This window comes from Colossoma macropomum, unplaced genomic scaffold (assembly GCF_904425465.1).
Source record: "Colossoma macropomum unplaced genomic scaffold, Colossoma_macropomum, whole genome shotgun sequence".
Classification (NCBI taxonomy): domain Eukaryota; kingdom Metazoa; phylum Chordata; class Actinopteri; order Characiformes; family Serrasalmidae; genus Colossoma; species Colossoma macropomum.
Genome location: NW_023494804.1, coordinates 36,597,634 through 36,619,298, shown reverse-complemented (window position 1 = coordinate 36,619,298; position 21,665 = coordinate 36,597,634). Strand labels below are relative to the sequence as shown.

The following is a 21,665-nucleotide window of genomic DNA, read 5'->3' as shown; positions in this document are numbered from 1 at the left end:
ATCTTGGTGAATGTAATTCTCCATGTGATGCATTCAGTGTTGAACTAATTAGCAATGCAAGTAGCGATTCTCTTCTGAAAAAGTGTTTCAGAACTAAAATATGGCTGCACTATATGGATAAAATACTAAGTATGATATGGATAAAATACTCATACAATGATTATGTTGCTACTTATTACGACTGTGATTCACCTTGCAATATGTTAAACATGTGAATCAGGACAATGGTGATTAAACACTGTCCTTCATTTTGATTAAATTTACTTGTGTTAGATTACATGAATACCTTGATTCATCAGAACATTCACAGAAACTCATCTGGAAATGACTGGTCACAATGCTCAAAACACACAGAGGATCATTGGCATATCAAAGATTCCACAATGTTAGTATCGTTATATTTACATATCGTAATATTAGTAAGACCAAAATGATGATAACCCTAACCCTAACCAGGTTTCTAATTCAAAGAATGCCAGGCGGCAGTGTTTTGGACAAGGAGCATATGATTTCTCTGGATCCTCTGTCTTTCTCACTATAGTATCAAATGATTTTAGACATGCAAACACAATACACAGGGTATAACTCTCACCCTGCAATACAAACCCAGTTGTTCTTCTTAGCAGACCCCCAAAAACGCTTTCTTCTTCATTGAGGGGAATTATAAATAAGCCTAATGCAGCATAAAATCACACTCCGACTGGGTGTGAAACCAACGGCTGAACAACTGTCACATAAACAAAGTGGACACCTTAAGACAGCACTTAAAGACATATGGAGTTTCAGCAGCCCATTTAAGAAGGTAATAGTGTTTTTTATTTCAAGTGGACAGGCCAGAAAGTGGTGACACTGAAATCCAAAACTCAACAACAGCTGCTGATTGTTAATCTAAAGGCATTTCTTTAACATGAATGTCGCTGTTTGAGACTGAAACTGTAGAAGTGTTTCGCTAATGCTAGCCATCACTATTTCATTATGTCAGAAAATCCAACCAGGATTTGTTAAACATGAGAATATCATATCAATCTAAAGAGGCAAATTCATTAAAGTGAGACCATGTTATGTGTTTTTGTGCTTGTATTATGCGATGCCCCAGATACAAAAATCACCATCGCTGAGCCCTGAGGTCATTTCCTACATTTCTACCCTGTTACTAGCTTTGCTCTTTGTGTGTGAAGAAAGTGGTTTCCTCCTTCACCGTTTACTCGAACCTGATAAAATCCACTAGACACATTGTTAGACTCCTGTGACCTGAAACTGAAAGGCTACCAGGTTTAAATGAGTCTGAGGATCTGAGCATCTTTAGAGGAAATGAATGTCATATTAGTGTGGATCCGGGGGGTTCCTTCAGAAGACCCCACTTAGAGAGGGGATCAGCGTCTGCCCCTGAGCCACTGAGCTAAGACTGCTGCTCGAAGAACAAATTGCCTCTCAGAAAGACCCGGAACCATGGTAGGGCTGGGAGACAATGTGAGACTATTTTGATGTTATACTGAAAATGCTACACAATTGACCTATCCATGTTCTGCCCACACAGTCTTTCATAGCTACTGTTGCGAGGTTGGACAGGCTTTACAGAACACTGACAAAGTGTCATGCATCCTAATGAGGTATCCTAATAGTTTTTTCTAAAAAATCCACAGACTCCTACAATGTTTGTTCAGAGTTTGTTTTACAGTATCAAACGGAATTTGCAATCATGTTAACTTTCGCGTTATGACTTAAAAAAAAAAATTACAGCCAATCTCTCCCATCAGTGTGATCTTTCACATACATACAAAATAATTAGCATCTGAAATTAAGAACATGCTCTAAATTTGAGAACTACTGTAAACTGTGTCTCTTTAGGTTGAATTTTTGTCAACATTCTGTAAAGCCTGTTCAGCCGTGCAACAGTACAAGGCATGGACAGCGTGGCTTCACTCATATACATTGTTTTTTCCCTACTAAGTTTTACTCAGAATATTTGTTTGGTTTTATGAACAATAAATGGTCATAATTCACTTTTATATGGCCATTTCCAACCTCTCTTTTTCCCTTAAAATGAAATACAATGTTTGTGTTACTGTCTCTTTAAGACTGACATATATAAATGGGCTTAGTTCTGATGTGGCTTATTCAGAAAGCAGCCCAGGCTGAAACCCTCCTTAGTAGGTCAATATGAGTGGGTGGTGGCAAACTGCTATAGGCTGAATGGGTGTGTGTATGTATCGGTTTTTGTGACATCACAAAAACAAGGAATTCAAAAGCGGTAGTTCCCATATATGGTCCGAATGGACACCTTTACATTTTAACACTAATCACAGACTGCATCAAGCTCTATTATTCAAAAAAAGCAAAGGAAATCTGTTTTTCCATGATACAGGCCCTTTGAGGCAACACAAAATGATGACCCCCTCATCAGCTCTTTATTATCTATCCAAAAGAATATCAAAGGGGGTCACATTGGTGAAGAGATTCAGTTATTTAGGATCAGAGAAATAATGACATGACAAGTGCTTTCAAGTACAAGAAGACTGCAAACCACAGAATATAGAGTTTCTCTAATACTTCACTTTCACTTTCACAATTAAGAAAGAAGCATATAAGCACCACTAAATTGAAAAAAGTAATGTGTTAAATTTATTTGATTCATATATGTACATCATTTCCAAATGAAAAAATATATTACATTAATATTTTCAAGTTTACTTGCTTCTAGAAATACTATGTGTTGATTATTCTACTTAGTTGAATGTAATATATTTTATTTATAGAGTTGAGGTATAGAATTTTTGGTGTACATTTCAATACTTTTCATTGTGGACTGACAAATGTAAGAGCCAATCAGGTGTGAGGCCTAGCAACCTTTACACTCAACAAGATAAAAAAAGGCTATCGATGAGATGCCCGGGGTTTCTTTTTTTTCCAGTGAGTAACATTGATTTTTGGGTCTGGGTCAGTTCATGTTTATCACAGATCTCATCTGTGCGTGTGCATGTGTGCCTCCCAGTCACAGCCAACTGACCAAGGGTGAATAAGTATGAAAACAAAAACTCCAATCAGGACAAACATTTTAAACTCCGGGCCAAATCAGTGTTTGGCTACATTGAATTGTTCTGTTCAACACACCACCAAAGAGAGACCGTGTAACAGTGAATACACTGTGTCTTAATTGTGCCACTATAGAGCAAAAAGATCCTGTTAAATAAACACTGTTAACCACACCTTTGATTTACGAGACTATTGTAATCTACACGCATAATCGTACTACAATATGCTAAGTTGGCGAGTCCTTTCATGTGGGCCTGTATCCTCTTACCTCTGTCTTTCTAACAATGAATATGAGACCAGTGCTATCAGAGCTCATTTAATCACCCTGTCCAGACTGACTAGCTGAACTTGTTTAACTCCTGAGGGACAGAGTGAGACTGCAGACATAACAATGACCTCTTTATAAAGACCCTGAAACACAAGACCAGCAGACGACCGAGACCCCAGCTGATTCAACTGAGCCACCATTAACCCACCACAGTCAACACACCTGGCCATGAGGGCACAGAGATTAGGCCTGGCTTCAAACAGCAACCTAATAAAATTATATAAATAAAAGAGGTGAAGTTCAAATTTCAAATGATCACTCATAAAGAAGAAAAAAACAGGCTGCTTAATGCTTATTGCCTAAAAAACAACATTTACTTCTCAATTATAGGCTTACTAATGAATAATAAATCTTAAGACTTAATTATTTAAGTACTTCTACTATGAAACTACCATGTTGGGTGCATAGTTAACTTCTTACATGGTCAGGTCCCCCTCTTTCTGTATTCTAAGAAAACACTTCTATTATCTAAGAATAGCTCAACCAGTTTGCACTGAAGTACCTGTAGTTACTGAATGATAAGCCTTAGTATATAATAAGACTGGGATTTTAAGGGATTAGGAGAATGAAAGAATTTAGAGTGTATATTTCCTTGTAAATCTATTGTGCAAAAGTCAGATCCCACCCTCTATGTATTTGATTTCCAGTCAAAACAGCATAGGGAAGAATAAAGTCAAAGGAAAAGACCTGATGGACCAGATACCCAGTACTTAAAGCTTTCATCTTTGAGAGAGGAGAAAATCAAGCTCCACTCTTACTTCAGATCTGAAAAAAATCTACAGGTGTTTCTGTCCATCCTTCCACTGTGAGAACACGACTCAAAAGCTATGGGCCTGAATGGACGTGTAGATGTCAAGACGCCCTTATTGAGAAAAGGAAATAAAAAAAAAGAAGAATGTTTGCAGAACAAAAAAGCTGCGGGTGTTTTTAGTGCAACGGACTGACCATCTCAGAGTCCAGACCTCAGCATCATTCAGTGTGTTTGGGATTATTTAGATCATGAAAAGCAGAAAATGCAACCAACTTCTAGGACTGAACTGAGTTGTGAAAACATCTAGCAAACTTCACTGAAAAACTGAAAACAAGTCTCTTGAAAAGAATGGAAACTATATTAAAAGCAAAGTGTGAAAATACTGAAAATGTTGATGTCATATAGTCTGTGAAAGTGGGCCACATATTACAGACATGGCAGATAGAGATTAGTTTGAATATGCCTGAATATTCCTTTAAGAGGTTAAAGAACTCTCATGAAATACAGTCTGAGATCTACCATACACTCTCAGAAAAAAAGGTAGTAAACTGTCACTGGGGCAGTGCCCCTCTTGTTACTGGGGTGGGACCCGCAAGGGTACATCTCAGTACCTTTAGTCAGGGAGCATAATTGTACCATAATTTTCTACGTTGTATTGACTCCACACACCCCATCTCGTCTCCAGGCTTTTATTTTGTTGTTCTGTTTTAAAACATTAGGTTATGAAAAGATACCAATATGTACTTTTCACCTGGAAAAACTTATTTAAGGTTTACAATTGGACTTTAAAACCACTGTTGTACCTTTGAGGGATCATTTACATTGTTTGTACCTTGATGTATGTAAAATGTACCTGTACAGTACCTTTATTTCTAACAGTGTAGTTTAGCCAATTATGGGATTTACAAGGTAAAAAACAAATACCGGGTAAACAGTTAAACAAAACTGCTGCCACAGAGAACTGTTGAGAGGTCTTTTTTCTGTGCGGAACAGCCAAAACCTTTTGGCGTCTCTCTGGTTGCCTTCCGTTGCGCACTGGTGTTCTAAAAGGGCTGGCATAAAGAACTGTGTGCGTGTGTGTGTGTGTGTGTGTGTGTGTGTGTGTGTGCTTGGAGCCATTGGCGTGCAGAGAGACAGACAGCTACAGCTGGAGGACTTACCGCTGGAGCAGTCGGCTCCTCCCCACCCGGGCTCGCACTGACAGGTGTTGGGGGCCACGCAGCGGCCGTGCACACATTTCTCAGCACAGTGGGCTGGAGAGGAGGGGGGATAGTGGGGTTCACCGTGGGAGGAGGGTGTGGAGGAAGAGGGAGACAGAGAAAAAAAAACAAGGGAAAGTAAGGTCAGATTTCATCCTTTCAAACGCACACAGCAAAAGTGAAGACAAGCTAGAGGGAAAAACAAACATGAAGGGGGGAAAAAAAAAACGCACACTAACCTGCTAAACAGGGCAGCTATCGCTCAAACAAACAGCACACAGGGTGTGGTAGCAAACAAACTCAGAATGAAAAGAAGTGTTTCAGTCTTTAAAAAGTTATTAAAAGACAGAATCTTTGCTCTTCACACAGAGATGGGACTGAGTAATCCTTTGAAGATTGGCATTGACACTAGCAATCGCTATTCTACTAGCATTGACACAAGACAGCAAGAAAGCAATTACAACTGAATGAGAACTACTAAGGGCTAACACAGTGGATAAACCTACACTGGGAACAGAACCAAATCCATTAAGCCATGCAGCTTTACGACATTACAGCAGACTTTCCATGATCTGGAATGGGCTCTGTGTTTAAAGCCGACACATCCTTAGCTGTGCTATGAATACAAGTCCACTGAGGAGAAATTGGGACTAATTGTGAGTGGCTGTTTGTAAATACAAGCTGGGTGGGAAATCTGATTTGGGGCTAGGTAATGTGAGGCCAAAGTCATAGTTCATGCTCAGGTCACAATGATGAAAAGTCATTCAAATATGCCTCATTCAATTTCAACCAGAAAACAATAAAGTACAATGAAATATACAGTCACATGCAAAACTTCCCTCTCATTACATGTTTTGTTGATTTTCCAAACAAATTAACATCCTCTATCAGGGAATACACTGAAACATGTTACATTTTCTGCTTTTGTCTGCACAATTTCTCTGTATTTGCTGAGTTTAACATACTGGAAAATAAACATAATACATGAAGTATGCCATAACTTTTGCACAGGTCACATTTTATTTTTCCCCAATATGTTAAACTCAGCAAATTTACAGTAATTGTGCATTAAAATGTGCAAAAGAGTGTCTCTGTAGAGGATGTATACTTACATCTAAAATTAACATGTAATTTGATCAATGGTGCCTAAACTTTTGAATATGACTGTACACTCTTAGCATTCTGTATTTACCCAAAAACAAACAACAAACAAGTTCCATTGAGCCCTGCAAAGAACCATTTATGCATTGAAATGATTCTTTGAGTTGTCACAGTTCTGGAACCTTTGCCTTTAATGAAGAACCTATGAAAAAACATTATTAAGGAATATATCATATAATACAAGGGTAAGTAAAACACATAAACATCGTCTAAATATTACTTGGAGTGCGCTTTAAATGGGAGAAATGTATCACAAATAATGTCATTGTGGGGGTTGCTTACATCTACACATTAATCCAAAAATAAGCCAACTCAAAGTGAAATACTATAAATTGGTGGGTTTGTTTTTACACTGTTTAAAAATGCCAGTTGCCCTTTATGGCCTTTATAATACTCAAGCAGCTGGGCTTCAGCCTGAACTGTTCACTCCTATGGATGGTTTGAAGGGTCAAATAAAGACAATGTTTTAATGGCATTACCAAAAATAGTCATGCTATTTTTTTTATGTTATTGTGTTATTAGTGCCTTAACTTTAACAGCCCTACCGTGAACATAATCTCCCCATTGTTTCTTTACTGAAAACATATAACTGAACATATTTGTAGACAGTGTTTCAGTGAAATGCAAGTTCATTTCCCTGTTTATTTGTCTGTTGTGTTGTCTGAGATGATTTAAGGAAATCAGCTGCCTTGATTAATTTGTCCTCAGATAATTTAGCTATGCAGTGTGAGCCGCTCTAATCAACTCATCATCAATCACATTATAAAAAGAACTCTTTCCCACCAGACAAGAGACAGTATTTCTTTGGAGTGATGAGGAAACAGAGGGCATGAGAAGGCACCATGTGATTGCGGCCAACTGTACACACAACAGATCCTTTTCAGGGCCCAAATAAAGTCCTCTTTGAGCACCAGGGGGTCACATTTTCACATCCACTGTGATATAAAAGCTGATTCATCAGGGATAAAGACTTTTATCATCCATTCCTCCAGCACAGACTTGCCCAACCTCAATAATCCAAGTGACACTGGCCTGTTTTGTCATAAGCAATGTGTTTCTCAACTAGGGTAGCATCTGTATGCATGAAAAGGAGCCCTTAGAAATGTTTTATGATGAAGAGCACAGAATTACTGCCAATTTGGTTTGATTACCCAATCAAATAACGCTGGTGTTATGGGGTTGAAACAATTTCATTCATTTACAAATGTAGTTTATAAATTCTGTCACTTTAATTTGCTGTCTTTGCTTGAAACTGTCAACCTTCTGGCATCTGACTTTTTCACCCTGCAGTAATAATTCTCCAAGGAAGCATCTAGCAGTCCAACAGGCTCCTCAGCATTAAAAGAAGGTAATGAACTGGAGTTAAACATTTGATTTTGGACGGAATTCACCTATAGTCTTTAACCTCTCTTAACTCCTCCAGCAGTCAATGTGCTTATTCTGGAGTCTTTACTGATATCATTCACTTTAAATGACCTTGGCCTGGTGTTGGAATAAGTCATCATCATGTACTTGTTTTAATCTGATGCCACACTGCATTTGTTTTAACATCAGCAAAATGCATTAACGAGAAAAATGAAATTTAAAAAACAAAATTTAGTTAGTTAAACTTAGTAAGTTAAACTTACAAGTTCATCATCTAGTTTCTTTCCACTAAGCAATAGCTATTGGACAGCATAAAGGGTTAAAATCTTTGTACTTGTCTACACCCACTGCAGGTAAACTCAAGTATACATTTATATACAACAAAAACAGTGACATACAATGAGATTTAAACACTTTAAACACCCTTCACTAGTAGAATGTCTGCTTAGTCATATTTAAAGCTGTTTTAAGCAAGTGTTTTACAATTTTAGGGATTGTTTTAAGGTCAGAACTATGACAGCCCTGCGCTTTTACCAAATAGATACAAAAATATGTATAAAAACTTTACACATGGCAAGTAAATCATTTAAAATCTGGAACTGAATGCTAGCAGTTATCATCAGTTTATCTTTTAATACTGTGCACTTATGAAAACCTATTCTTAAAAACTGCCTGAGGTAACTACATCCTCATGACATACAGCACTGCTTCATACATTTTCTTGGAAGCACTTTGGCAAAATGTTTCACTGAACTTTTTAAGAGAATTACACTGTTAGCTGTCTGCAGACTGTAGCCTGCAGAGATCTTTGGGAAGTCTTAAAAATGAACCGGAAAGTCAGAATTACTTACGAACACACATCTCTCTGCTCTCGTAGAAACCTGGGCAGCACTGAGACTTGCGACGGTACATGGTTTTCTCTCCTCTCCGGTAGGCTGTCTTGTAGCTCACCCTGAAGGCGGCAGCAGGTATGAAGAAGGGAAATGAGTACTACGACAGCACAAACTCTTTAAAATAGTTTTCTATTGTTGCCAGTTTTGTGATCAGCATTGTTGCCATTGAGTTCAATGTTTACTTTCCAGCTTGCACCAACAGCACCTGTGGTCAGGTTTGTTAAGCAACAGCTGGGCAATATTCATAGTCCATTCATAACAAATAATATGGAATTACAAATGAATTATGTTTAAACGACTATGTTAACACTGAAAAATGTAATTCATTGAATTTGTACATCATTTCCACATGAATAAAATACATCACATCAACACAATTTAGCTTACTTTTGGCAATAATTGTGTTTATGTAATACATCATTCATGTGAAAATGATGCACACATCTGAATTCAGTAAACTGAATGAATAGCTTTTTTCATGTATAGTAGTGTGCAAAAGTCTTAGGTCAACTGAGAATATAGAAAGCTATTTATCTAGGTGCTTATTTGTTCAGAAAGAAATACAAAACATAAAAACAAATAAGAATTAATATGTCTGATTTCATGTCTGTCAGTATGTTAGCATAACTATTTCTTGTCTTCAAGACATCCCAGTGTTTGCAGGTACCATCCGATGCCTAGTTTTGTTAATCAACAGAGTGGACAACTCAGGGCCTTCTAGGCCTTCAGAAAAGGTCTAAAATAAAAATATCTGGGAACTAAAAAATACATTATTATTACATTAGTATTTTTATATCATTATTATTATTATTATTATTATTATTATACATTATTATTACTCTTTTTCTGTCATGCTTGTTCAGTTTTGGTTGGAAACAAAAGGGTTAAAATCTTGAAATACACACAAACTACCTCTTCAACTGGCTAGGCCTTCAGGAGTCCTAATGCATCTAATTAACACCCAACAAAATAAGAAAGTGACAGTGGAATCAACCATTAATGTATTGTGGTATTGATTTCATGAGAAAATAAAGTGATTCTAGACATGTACATAAAAAATTTGCATTGACTGCAAATACAAGCTGTGGTCTAACCAGGTTTCAGGCATTAGAAACAGAAAACAGCAGTAGTTCTATCCCAGGGCTCTTTATTGAATGAGTCACTGTAAAACGTCTGTTACAATCTACAAATAAAGCCTGAAATGTCTTCCATAAGCTTCAAATGTAATTTTGTGTTTTTTATCTGGAATGGTCAAAAAAGGTGATGTGCACTACTGTTAGTTTAGCACTGACATATCTTATTAATCCTACAGAGAAGCTAACAGAAATTAGCATCAGTATAGAGGAGTTTTTCTCTTTTTTTTTTACATTTATGCCAAACTGAAGGCCTAACTCATTTGTTCACCATACTTCAGTTTTACTTACACAATTCTCACAATTCTCTTGACTTGCACTGTACTGTTCACTGAATCACTGGTCTGCAAAGCTACTTTGTTACACTGTCTGCTGTAAAATGTGCTATTCCAACTGTATTGCACTGAATAGTGTTTCTGCTCAGTCTAGATTGCCCTCTCACCTGTGGCGTGTGCACTTGAACCACGTGAGGATATCAGTGCAGCTTGTGTAGTAGATCTGATCAAAGGGGTGTGCATATGACTCCTGCACTGTGACCGAGTAGCTGTGGAGAACACACACACATACACACAACACACAGACATATCAGCGCTCACATTCTGTGGACTGTTTATACAGTTGATGTGTGGTCCCATAACTCCAGCTGAAGTGGCTAATGAGAACACAGGCTAAGTGCAATAATAAGGGGCTTAATGAAGCTGTCAGTGTATCGAGAAAGGATTATGCGACCTACGACTTCCATTGTGTGTGGGTGGCCTCCAATTCAAATCAATGTTGCAATTTTCACAATCAAGTCGACTATTTGGGTGACTACTGAGTTGCTGTGTTTGTTAGCAATGTTAGTCTCATGACTCCAGTTCTAAAATGAAGAAGCAAAATTTGGACTCCAAAATGTGTTGGCAGGTTGATTTCATGTGCGGTAAGTGGAAAATTGGATCAATTTGATTTTTCACCAAGCCATCCCTTTAAGAAATAACACAAATAAAAAAAACAAACAGTAAAAGTATTGACAACGCCCAACACATACTAAGAACAAGTCTATTGTGATTATGTAATTTATCATAGAAAAGGTTTTGTCATATTTCCCACCCTTATCTGTAGTGCTACACCCTATTTGAAATCTTTTAAAAAGCCATTCAAATAGTAATAATATCTATGCTACAAAATGTAAATGGGATAATAAAGCACTTGAGCTTAAAGATAACAGCTTGTAGTCTTCCAATTTCTCTTCTCAGATAAGGCAAATGTGAATATTTATAGCTGTAAGAGACAGACAAATTATTAGAGGGTCCTTGAGTAAAGCACTTGTGGTGACAAATGCTCCCTTGTGATCCTAATTGAACAGTTGTGACTTCAGGCTTTCCGGGAGTGTGCATGGCCCCCTCTGATGAAAATGAGCTGTGTTCAGATGTGAAGAATGTCACTTGAACACTTTGTGAAAGAGAGCCTATAAGTGAATGGTGCTTCATTCATCTGGATTCTGAGGGTCATAACGGAGCTCTCTGTTTATCACAGGACAGTTTAAGAATGACGCTGCACTGATGATTGCGAGGCAGTGAAAACCAAGGCCAACTGCTTTTCTTCTTATTTCAGAATGTTATCCATGTACAGTAACACGTATAACAACAGTGTAAAACTTCCATACTTTTTTATACATACTGTTTGTGAGTAGCTTTAAGGGAAAATGCTGATTTTTCAAATTTTCCAAAATATTAAATCTTTGAGATGCAAATAAAGATGTACAGAGTGGTTTGATGTGAAATGGTTTGCTGTAGAGAAACTTATTGACTTATTGGAGTGTATAAAACACAAATATAGCCGGTTTGCTTATAGTCCAAAGCCACAAGTGAACTTACATGAGTTTTTTATGTAATGTTGATAATGGTAAAATACTAGTAAATCTGAAAAAATAAGCTTTATTTTGTCTCACAATGTCCTACATGTACCTCTCCACCATGAATGTATGTAAAAAAAAGTTTTAGGCTGAAATCTTCTCAAAACTATTGTAGATCAATGTCTCAGGCATCAGGCAGCACATTCATAATGATTTCATGTACTAACTTTCTATAAGGGAGCTTTAAGAAGTATTAAACTCATCAGACTCTGTAAGTTTCTCTAGAATCAAACCACTCTGAATGAACCATTTTATTATGTAGAAATCTTAAAGTTTGAGGTAGTATGTAAAACATTGTTAATGTTTCAAAGCATGCCATTCACTTCCCAGCCCATACAGTCCATGTATGGAAATTAAGCTGAAAAACAGTCCAGGTTGAATTTACTGTTTTTGCAATGTCACAAAAACAGCCACATTTACGTACACCTGCCTATTCAACCGACAGCAATTTAGCTCTGCCTACTCAAGCTGAAGTTATAAGAACTGCTTTAGCCTCGACTACTTTTTGAATGAAGCGTACTGCAGTTTACCCAATTAGGACAGAGGTCATTCACATATATCAGTCTTAACACAAACAGCCAGTTTAATTCTGAGGGATAAAGAAAGGTTTGGAAAATGATCATGTAGAAATGAACTGTAACTGTTTTAGCACATAACCACACACAAACAACATAAGTGGACCTCCGAAATTAAACAGAAGAAGAATATGGGATAAGGTCCCCAGAGCACTGTCTAAGAGTGTATAATCTATAATCTTGGTGATTTGATATGAATGTAAACAGTCAGTATTCCTAGTATTTGCTTATTGAGGCATTCTACAACATTCCCAACAAGCTTGAACAGTGGTGACCAAGCGTTGGTAAGTAGGTATTAAAGTATCATCCACCAAGAAATTAGCCAGGCTTGGAAGTGGGGGTCCACTGAGAGGCCACACTCGCACTCTCTGTCTCTGCGGGCGCTGTTCCATAGCCTTCCTCTTCATGGCCGCTTACAGCACTGCAGCTGTTCCCACACATTACTCAGTGAAAGTAAATCTAGCTGGGAAAGCAGCCTCCACCTTTGTTCTTTTCAATCTGCTTTAATGGATTCCCGAGCCTTTCCTTAATTTGGACGCAGAAATCCTCTGCCTATTAAAACTGTGTGTGTCTGGAGTGGGGCAGTGTGTGACAGTGTGTGTATGTTTAAGTGTGTGTGGATGTTTGTTTTAATAGCAAAAGAAAAACAGGGCTAAGCATTTCTTTGCGGTTACTAAAGGTTAAGGGTGAGGCTATGCCTAGAAAATCCTTATTACAAATATGTACTTACATGTATATTATACACAGTATATACATTATCACATACAGGTACTTACATGTATATAATACAAATGGGACAAAATCATCAGTTCATTAAACCTTACTGCATATCTCAAATGTCCAGTTTTGATGTTCTAGTGGAAATTCTCCTCTTTTTTGTCTGTTTCCATGTCTGAATAACGGCTTCTTGACAGCTGAACATCCTTCCATCAGACCCATATGGTTAATTTCTCTTTTCACAGTGGAAGGATGGACAGAAACATCTGTGGATTTTTTTCAGAGCTGAAGCAAGATTTTAGTATATCTAGTCTCCTCACATATATCTACTGCAAAAATGAATAACTTATACTTGGCCTTTCTGACTGGATGTCAAATAAATGGTGTCCTCTGACTTTGTATAGAATTGTATGCCATGTGTTTGAAAATCTTCAAGATGCCAATTTAGTTTGGTGGTAAAACATGCAAATGCTACCTAATCTGCAGCTATAATTTGCCAAATCATTTAAGCCAAATGTTTTTTTTTCATATTGTCCTCAAAGAAAAACAAGTATCTTTAAAACTGTAACTTTACAGGAAAGGGCGAAAACGTTTTTTACTTTCAATGTAAGTTAATGTAAAGAGATTTTATTAGGAGCAATTTTGGAACATTTCTATTGCTCCAATCATCATGAAATTCACATAACATAAAGAACAGATGAGCTCAAATTATGTAGAAACCTGAAAATTGCAAAAAATGGAGATACTTGTCTGTTTTTTTGTTTTTGGACAGCAATGATACCAATCCACCTGTCATTAACCAAGAAATCTACTACATCTCTATGTAACACTGGAAGGAAATGAATTTTGAGAACAGATATCTCACTGTAGCTTGGTAACTAGTGGGATATAAATGAAGTCATTCTAAAAGGCCTGTCTGCTATAATAGCATTTTAAAGCATGGCGTGCCTTTGTGCCAAACAGTTGCTCTATCATAAACACCAGCAGGGACATGTCGCATACTGTTCCATGCTGCACATTATGCCTTGACTGGCGATAAGATTATATAGGTTAGTCACAGTTGCCCACTGATACAGGACTATGTTCTATAGCATGTGCCCATATTCCTCTCTGACTTCATAAATGATATATGACAATATAGGAGACATTCAGAGACTGTAAAAAAAACAGCAGCGCAGTATATCAAATGAGAGTTTACACGGGGCTGGGGGGCAAAATGCATGTATGCACGTATGTGTGTGTGTGTATGTGTGTGTGTGTGTGTGTGTGTGTGTGTGTGTGTGTGTGTATTACCTTTCCCAGTGACTGCAGACGTTGGGGTCCTCCAGGTTCAGTGATGATGTCACTCCCAGTAGGCAGCATGATAGGCCCAACAGGACAGAGCCACAGTGCCATAGCAGTGAGAGCATCATTGTAGACAACACCTTTTGAAAACAGGGAACATATTTAAAGTGCATAAGACAATGTAGATACTCTCAGCACTTAAACATGCCTCAGTTTTGTTCACAAATGCAGCTTGAATTTACAGCATATTCATACATTCAGTTTATTACTTAGAATTCTGTCACAGGGATAAACATAAAAATAAAACCTGACATCTTTGACCTCCATGTCAAAATCAGAAAAAATGACGTATAATGCAAATTCTGCCTATCCATGTGTTATTCCTCTGAAAACTATACTAGAGCCTGACTAGTATAACGACTGATCAGTGACATTGGCTGGTAGGAAGCTTCCATACTATTGCTGTGAAGTAATGACACAAAACCCAATGTTCTAGACATTACAGGACAGCTAGTCATTAAGGGCAACAAATTACTTTTTAGTTTGCACTTCTGTGGTTTTGCTGTATTCTGGATAGCAAGTGGGATGTTATGTTTAAGGTGGTCTCAAACCTGCTGTGGAAACGTCCTTCGTTGCTGTACCCCCTCTTGATACTTAGCATGAACTGCTTACAGATCGAATGTGTAACGTTTCTTGTAAAAACTATGGAATAGCTCCACACGGTCAACATGTTCACTGTTGATACTTTTAATATTTATATTATTTAAGCCTTTGTGAGTTTGTGCTGTTTGAGTTTAAGACATTTTACAATTCAGAACTAATGAACTTATTTGACAGTTCATAGCAGACAACCATATCAGCTGGTAAAGCACTGTTTAGCTACAACAATTGGATTTTTTGACCATATACAATTATATGGCTTGATATTATCTACTATTTTTGTATCCTTAGCATTGATAGCAGTCAAACGTTTCATATTCGTCATGAGCTTAATTCTTTATACCTTCCTTGAAAACCTATTGTACATTGATTTCTATTAGTAAGGCAGTAACAGATTCAAGCACTGATTTAGTCCAAGGGAAAATTAGCTTATTTAACAACTCAAGCCTAACATTTAAACCAAGGTAACATAAGTGGAGAATAGACCTGCATGGCTGCAGCACCACAAGAGCAAAACAAAAAGGCAGTATCTCCTGCAGAAGAACAGGCAGTGAATGAACATCTGCACTATGGAGTGACCAGTATTAGTATATCGCCGTTGTTGGAACAAAACCTTCATTTTTGTCATTTTTCAGTTTTTGACATAATTTGAAAATGCTTGTTGCTCTTTACATTAAGTGTAAGTTTCATAACGAATGGACCAAAAAACAGCCCAAAATGACTTGGAAAAAAGTCTGGTTCCATTAACTTACATTGAAAGTCAAGTAGGTCTTTTCCTTCTCCTGTAAAGTTCCCATTTTGGAGATATGAGGTTTTGTTCAGACAACAGCGATACAGTATCTTGCAACCTTAAACTAGAATCCTAAAGATGCAGTGCTCAGCTCTGCACTTTAACCCCGGCGCCATTACTCTTATCTTAGCCACTTGATTCTCTTTGAAGAGTCAGTCTGAGTTTCAAATAGAGGGATACTTGTATCTTCAAACAGGGAGGCATTTCCTAGTTTCACATTAATCAGACTTGTTCCTACTGTACAAGCGGCATTATGCTAAATCACTATGAATCATACTAGCCTACTACTATTATTTGAAGCATATGGATGAAATTAATGCAAGAAACAGATTCAGGGCTCTCAATACTTAAAAGGAAGCATGTGAAGCTCTCTCTCTCAATCTCTCTAAACCAGGGGTGCACAACTCTGGTCCTGGACGACAGGTAAACAGCACAGTTTGGTGGTTCCCCTGCTCGAAAACATACCCACTTAACCTTTAAGCAGGTGTGCTTGAGCAGGTAAATTACCAAACTCTGCTGGACACCAGCCCTCCAGAACCAGAGTCGTGCACCCCTGCCCTAAACAGTCATCCAAACATTTAGACGTTGTGCAGCTGGTTTCAGCTGTTGTTTGATTGATCATTATCTTCATGAGGCTTGTGAGTCACAAAGAATGATGACACCTGGCACAAAGCTGCTGGTGTTCTAGGAACGGCTGACTGACCACCCCAGAGCCCAGGCCTCAACACCATTGAATGTGTTTGTGATTACTTCGATTTTGAGATGCAGACAATTCAACCAAGACCGTACTTTGGAAGAATAGCTCTGAAGATTTCTTAGAAAAACTCTAAGAAAGTCTCCTGAACAGAATAAATATACCAAAAAATGATATTATATTTAGTTGGTGAGCCTGTTGTGTTATTTTCTTTTTCAAATGTGGGTGGAAATTAAATGAAAGGGTAGTGTCAGATTGTTTCACAGTACTATACATCAGAAATTAAATATTCAAATTCACATTGTCCTATATCCATATGATAGACATAAAAATATTTTATTTAGCTGTACAAGTGCCTTTTTTGTATTAAGATGTAAGAAGTATGAATTATTAATAAAACATTAGCAGCACATAGAATTTTTACAATATCAATTACATATCTGTAATGATAATGAATGTGGATTGAATATCTTGCTTTTTTATTTTTGTTTCTTGTTTTCTTTGGCTAAATATACATCAATAAATGGTTAGATTTTTCTTATATTTTCAGTGTGTGATTGATCTGATTACCCACAAAGACATTTTCACCGATGTTTACCATGGATGCCAGTAAATCTAGAGCTAACAATATGTACAGAACACCACAGTATAATGTAATTGACACATATTGCCAGTGTGATATGACATTGATGTGGCATGATGGTTTACATTCATTGGATTGTGTAAATGCCTCATAGGATCACAGTACACATTAAAACTTTCAGTAGTTGGTTAGAGGCTCAGTTGCATTGCAATATCAGTATTGTGAAGGTTGATATCATGAAAATGATTTATAAATGATAAACTGTGCAGCTGTATTACAATCTAGTAAAGACTGACCATTGAGTCAGGCCAATCTGCTGTTTGAAGTACATGCACCTTGTGCATTTTCACAGAAAATTCCATTTTTTGCCTCAAAGGACATTTGCAACTGCCTAAGCTGGAGTGTAAATCTAGCTTTTTGGGGCTAATTTAATTGAGCACTCATATCTGCTAATCTAAGCCAGATCAGACCTGAAAAGCAATGCAGCTGTGTAAAATTTATTGCTTACTTAAGAGCGAGATTTAGCATGGGACTAACTCTAGGGCCTTTAGAGTTTAATGCTCAATAAAAAATAAAAAAAAAACTGAACTCCTTGTGTCACCATTATTTACGAGTTTAACTGTTAAATGGGGGTTTAAAATCACCATATTATGAGGTAAAAAACACTGGACATCTGTCTTTCATTAAAATTAACAGAAACTGCTTGAGCTTGTTGTTTATGTTTTATGAGTTGCTGAAAATAAAATTCCCGGAAATAAACAACAAGGAAATCAACCTAGAGAGACAACCTTGGATGAACCTGAGTTGAAAAACTGAACCTTGTGGTGTTTTAGTGAGAATATGTAATTACAAACAGATCTGTTTCTGTTGTGATACTACAACTGTTACACTATTTTTCACAATAAGAGTATCAGAGATCAGGTGCTGTGCTCCCAATAAATTATTTACTAAACTAAACTGGACACAAATGTAAATATACAGAGGTTTATGTCTAATGTGAAAAATCAAAAATGATGTACGATCAGTTTCTACTTACTCCCATGGAAATGTGCTGAAACTACTACATACTGTGATTCATTTTTCACAGAGAAAAGTTCTTAATAGATTATAATACAAAAACTCTTAATATATTTATGCCTGATATCATTTCCCTCTAAGTTGTGACACAAGATAAATACGGTCAGTTTTCCAAGAATACTAAAATGTCTGTTTTGGTAGATGGATCTCTCTAATCTGTTTGCGGAGTGGTGCGTTCATATTTTAAGAAATGTACACAAACAAGCTCAGCAATAATACATCATTGTATTTTTTTTGGTTTCAGTCAACAGTAAACTAAAGACAAGGCCTTACAGCCAGTCAGTGATCTTTCATGAGACAGTCTTATTTGTTGTCTACTTCCCATGCCTTTCCGATTTCTCCTTGGTGGGGCATCAGGCTGGCATTCCCCAAAAATTACTCCTTCATCAACATACACCATATAATTATGGGCTTCCTAAAATGCGATAGACAAAGCTTTGTTACATTTACGGCATACACAGCCCTGTAGTCATGATCACGGTTCTAAATATGCTTGAAAAGATTATTCACTGAGCTGCTGTGCTTTACCACATTCTCAAACTGAGGGCAGTGACACTTAAATAAATCTGTCTGATAGCTAACATAGCTTTATCTGAGTCATCACAGGGTAACCAAGCTGTATTTTCAGAACTAAGCAACACTTAAAAGCACAACAACTATTTTTGCACTAACTCATGCTCAATAGCCATCATCGGTTGTTGAACTGAACTGCTGTAAACAAAAAACTAAGGTTGTGCGATATGGCAGAAATATCGCAATTTTATATCACAACACTTCAACGTAATTTCACAATACACAGTATGTATCATGATAATTAGTTTGTCTGATGTTTTTAAAAGAGCTGGAAGGGACAAACCCCAGTGAAGCCCCAGTGAAGTAGTGCAGCCTACATGAACTATGAACGCAATAACATTTTTCATTTTTTTAATTAAATACTAGCAAAAGTAAACAATTTAAGAAATCAAACAATTAATAAAATTAAATTAATAAAATAAGATGATGCCAAAATGGGCTGACATCCAACCAGCTACTTGTTACTATGTAGTCTGTATAGCTGCCATACAAAGGTTATTGCTGTTGTTTACAGCAGAGATGTCCACAAGTTGATTCAAGTCTGAGTTGAGTCTCGTGTCTTTGGTAAAGAATTTTAGTTTAGTCTCATTATTAGACGCAGGGAATGCGTTGTACAAAAATCCATTAGCTTTACTTCGAATAACAAGTTTTTCACTGCAGAAAGATTTTCAGTCTGAAGGACAGAACTGAAGCACTACAAATGCAATGTTTAAGGGAAAGAAGCAAAGAACTTGAAACAGTTGGTTAGTCTGTAGTTTGTAGCCAGGTTTTACTGTGTAATGTGATCCGTCTAAAACTTCAGCAACATTAGCTGACAGTTTCAGCATAAAGGCAAGTCAGAGTCGAGTCGCTAGTCAGTTAAAGTCAGAGTTGGGTTGCGAGTCAGCTAAGGGCAAGTCAGAATCAAGTCGCAAGTCAGTTAAGGACAAATCTGAGTTGAGTTGCAAGTCAGTTAAGGTCAAGTCTGAATCGAGTTGAGAGTCAGTTAATGGTGAGTCAGAATCAAGCGTCAGTTACGGGCAAATCTGAGTTGAGTCGCCAGTCATTTAAGGGCAAGTCAGAGATGAGTCGTGAGTCAGTTAATGGCAAGTTAGAGTCAAGTTGCAAGCCAATTTATAGAGAGTCTGAGTCAAGTCGCGAGTCAGTTAAGGACAAATCTGAGTTGAGTTGCCAGTCAGTTAATGGCAAGTCAGATTCAAGCTACAATTCAGTTAAGGGCAAGTCAGAGTTAAATCGTGAGTCAGTTAATGGAAAGTAAGAGTCGAGTCACAACTCATGTCTGAGTTGCTGACTTTACAGGCTCTCTATAGTTGATCTAAATCCGTCTTTATGATACATGACACTGTTCTGACAAAACACGACATACAAAATGTATTGTGCCATAATTTACCACAATAACACTAACACATCATTATACTGTCCACTTCTAGCCACAACTGTAAATGAGTTAAAGTGTACAGTTGCATATCTCCTGCATACTGTTCTGCTCGTGTGATTGACAGGACAGAGTGTGGCCGTGGAGGCAGAGCTCACAATGGGTGCTTTGCTGCCAGCCGAGCCACATGTCATTAACACATTGGCAGTGTTTTGTCTCAGACAAATCAGAGCCCTCTTGGTCTAATGGCAGTGTTGAAACAAGCTCACTTCTCTCCTGCTGAGCAGATTCCTCCTGTCTGACTGATAGAGCTGAGACAAAGCGCCTCCACCATCAACAGGCACGTCACATCTCAGCCAGCTATGCTAGGCTAAAAAACAACCTCAGCAAAGGATGAAACTGGGGGACTAAAAAGGAAACCTGCATTAAGGCTGATTTAAAGTTCCTTCTTTAAAAAGAAACAGCTCATTGCCATTATTAACCCCTTAAACTTCAGTTATTAATCTTAAGACTTATTATTCAACATGGACTTTATCATTTGGTAAGTAAGTCCAGAATTTATGAGAGTGAGAAAGTGAAGTGTGAACCCTTGCTGTTTAAATTAGGGTAAATCCTTATTATTATTTAAAAGTGGTGACCTTATGAAAGAAACCAATAGATTCTCATTTGACAGTTATCTACTCAAGGCTATTATGTATTACCTACACTAAATATTAAATTAAATTAATGCCCCTGATGACCTCAGCCTTTGGTCCACCCAGTTCCTACCAGCCATTAGACACAGCTAGACATGCTAAACAAGGGATGAGAGTTTATTTTTTGTGGGATCCCTAGAAAGTGGTTAGCCATTTCAAAGGGTGCAGGGCAGGGCTGCTATGTTGTGTTCATTCTGCGGCAGAGATGAGCTGGTATGCCTTTTTTGGGAAAGAAACAGAAGTCAAAAAATCACTTTAATTTAATGTGTTTACTCCTCTTCACTGTACGTTGTAAATTAGCTTATTTCATAGCAATGATGATGCATGAAACAGATGAGAACTGTCAGCAAAGGACATGTGAAAAAGATTATGTTTAAAAGAAAATGTAGCAGACACTTAAAACAACTTGGGACAAATGATGTGGCTCCTTTTAAATGTTTTAATTTACTGAAGACTTTGACTACACTATATGAACAAATAGCAGCAATTTGATAATATTACATATTTATTATTGCAATACACCTTGCAAAGTAAAAATAATTGGTAACACTACTGTGGGGCAGTGTTCATTAGGCTACATGATGCCTACATAAGCTCATTATGACAACTAGCATAGACATAAATGAACATTTATAAAGGCTTATTTTAAGCACGTTATCTGTCATAAATGCTGTCTGTCATAAATTTTTTCCTAACATTGAGTCCTGTTATGATGCTATTTGGTGACATCACAGCTCAGTGTATATGGCAGTGATGCTGTTGATGTAACATTAAGTCTTACAAATAATCAAATGATAATCACTTTCAGTGCCAGCTCTACCTAATAAGCAACACAAGCGGCTGTGGCCACAAGGAGGCCCCCTAAAAACTTCTGGGGTATTCCTC

General features: G+C 37.3%; 1 protein-coding gene across 1 annotated transcript in view; it reads right to left on the bottom strand.

Moving 5' to 3' along the window:
- The window catches only part of megf10 (multiple EGF-like-domains 10), a 77,658-nt gene that overhangs the window by 46,442 nt on the left and 9,551 nt on the right, over positions 1-21,665 (bottom strand). Inside the window, exons 2-5 of the mRNA XM_036595443.1 lie at positions 14,343-14,473; positions 10,306-10,407; positions 8,689-8,789; positions 5,273-5,365 (exon numbers count right to left, since the gene is read on the bottom strand). Of these exons, the coding sequence (XP_036451336.1) occupies positions 5,273-5,365; positions 8,689-8,789; positions 10,306-10,407; positions 14,343-14,461 (415 nt within the window). The 5' untranslated portion in view covers positions 14,462-14,473. The remainder of the gene's footprint in view (positions 1-5,272; positions 5,366-8,688; positions 8,790-10,305; positions 10,408-14,342; positions 14,474-21,665) is intronic.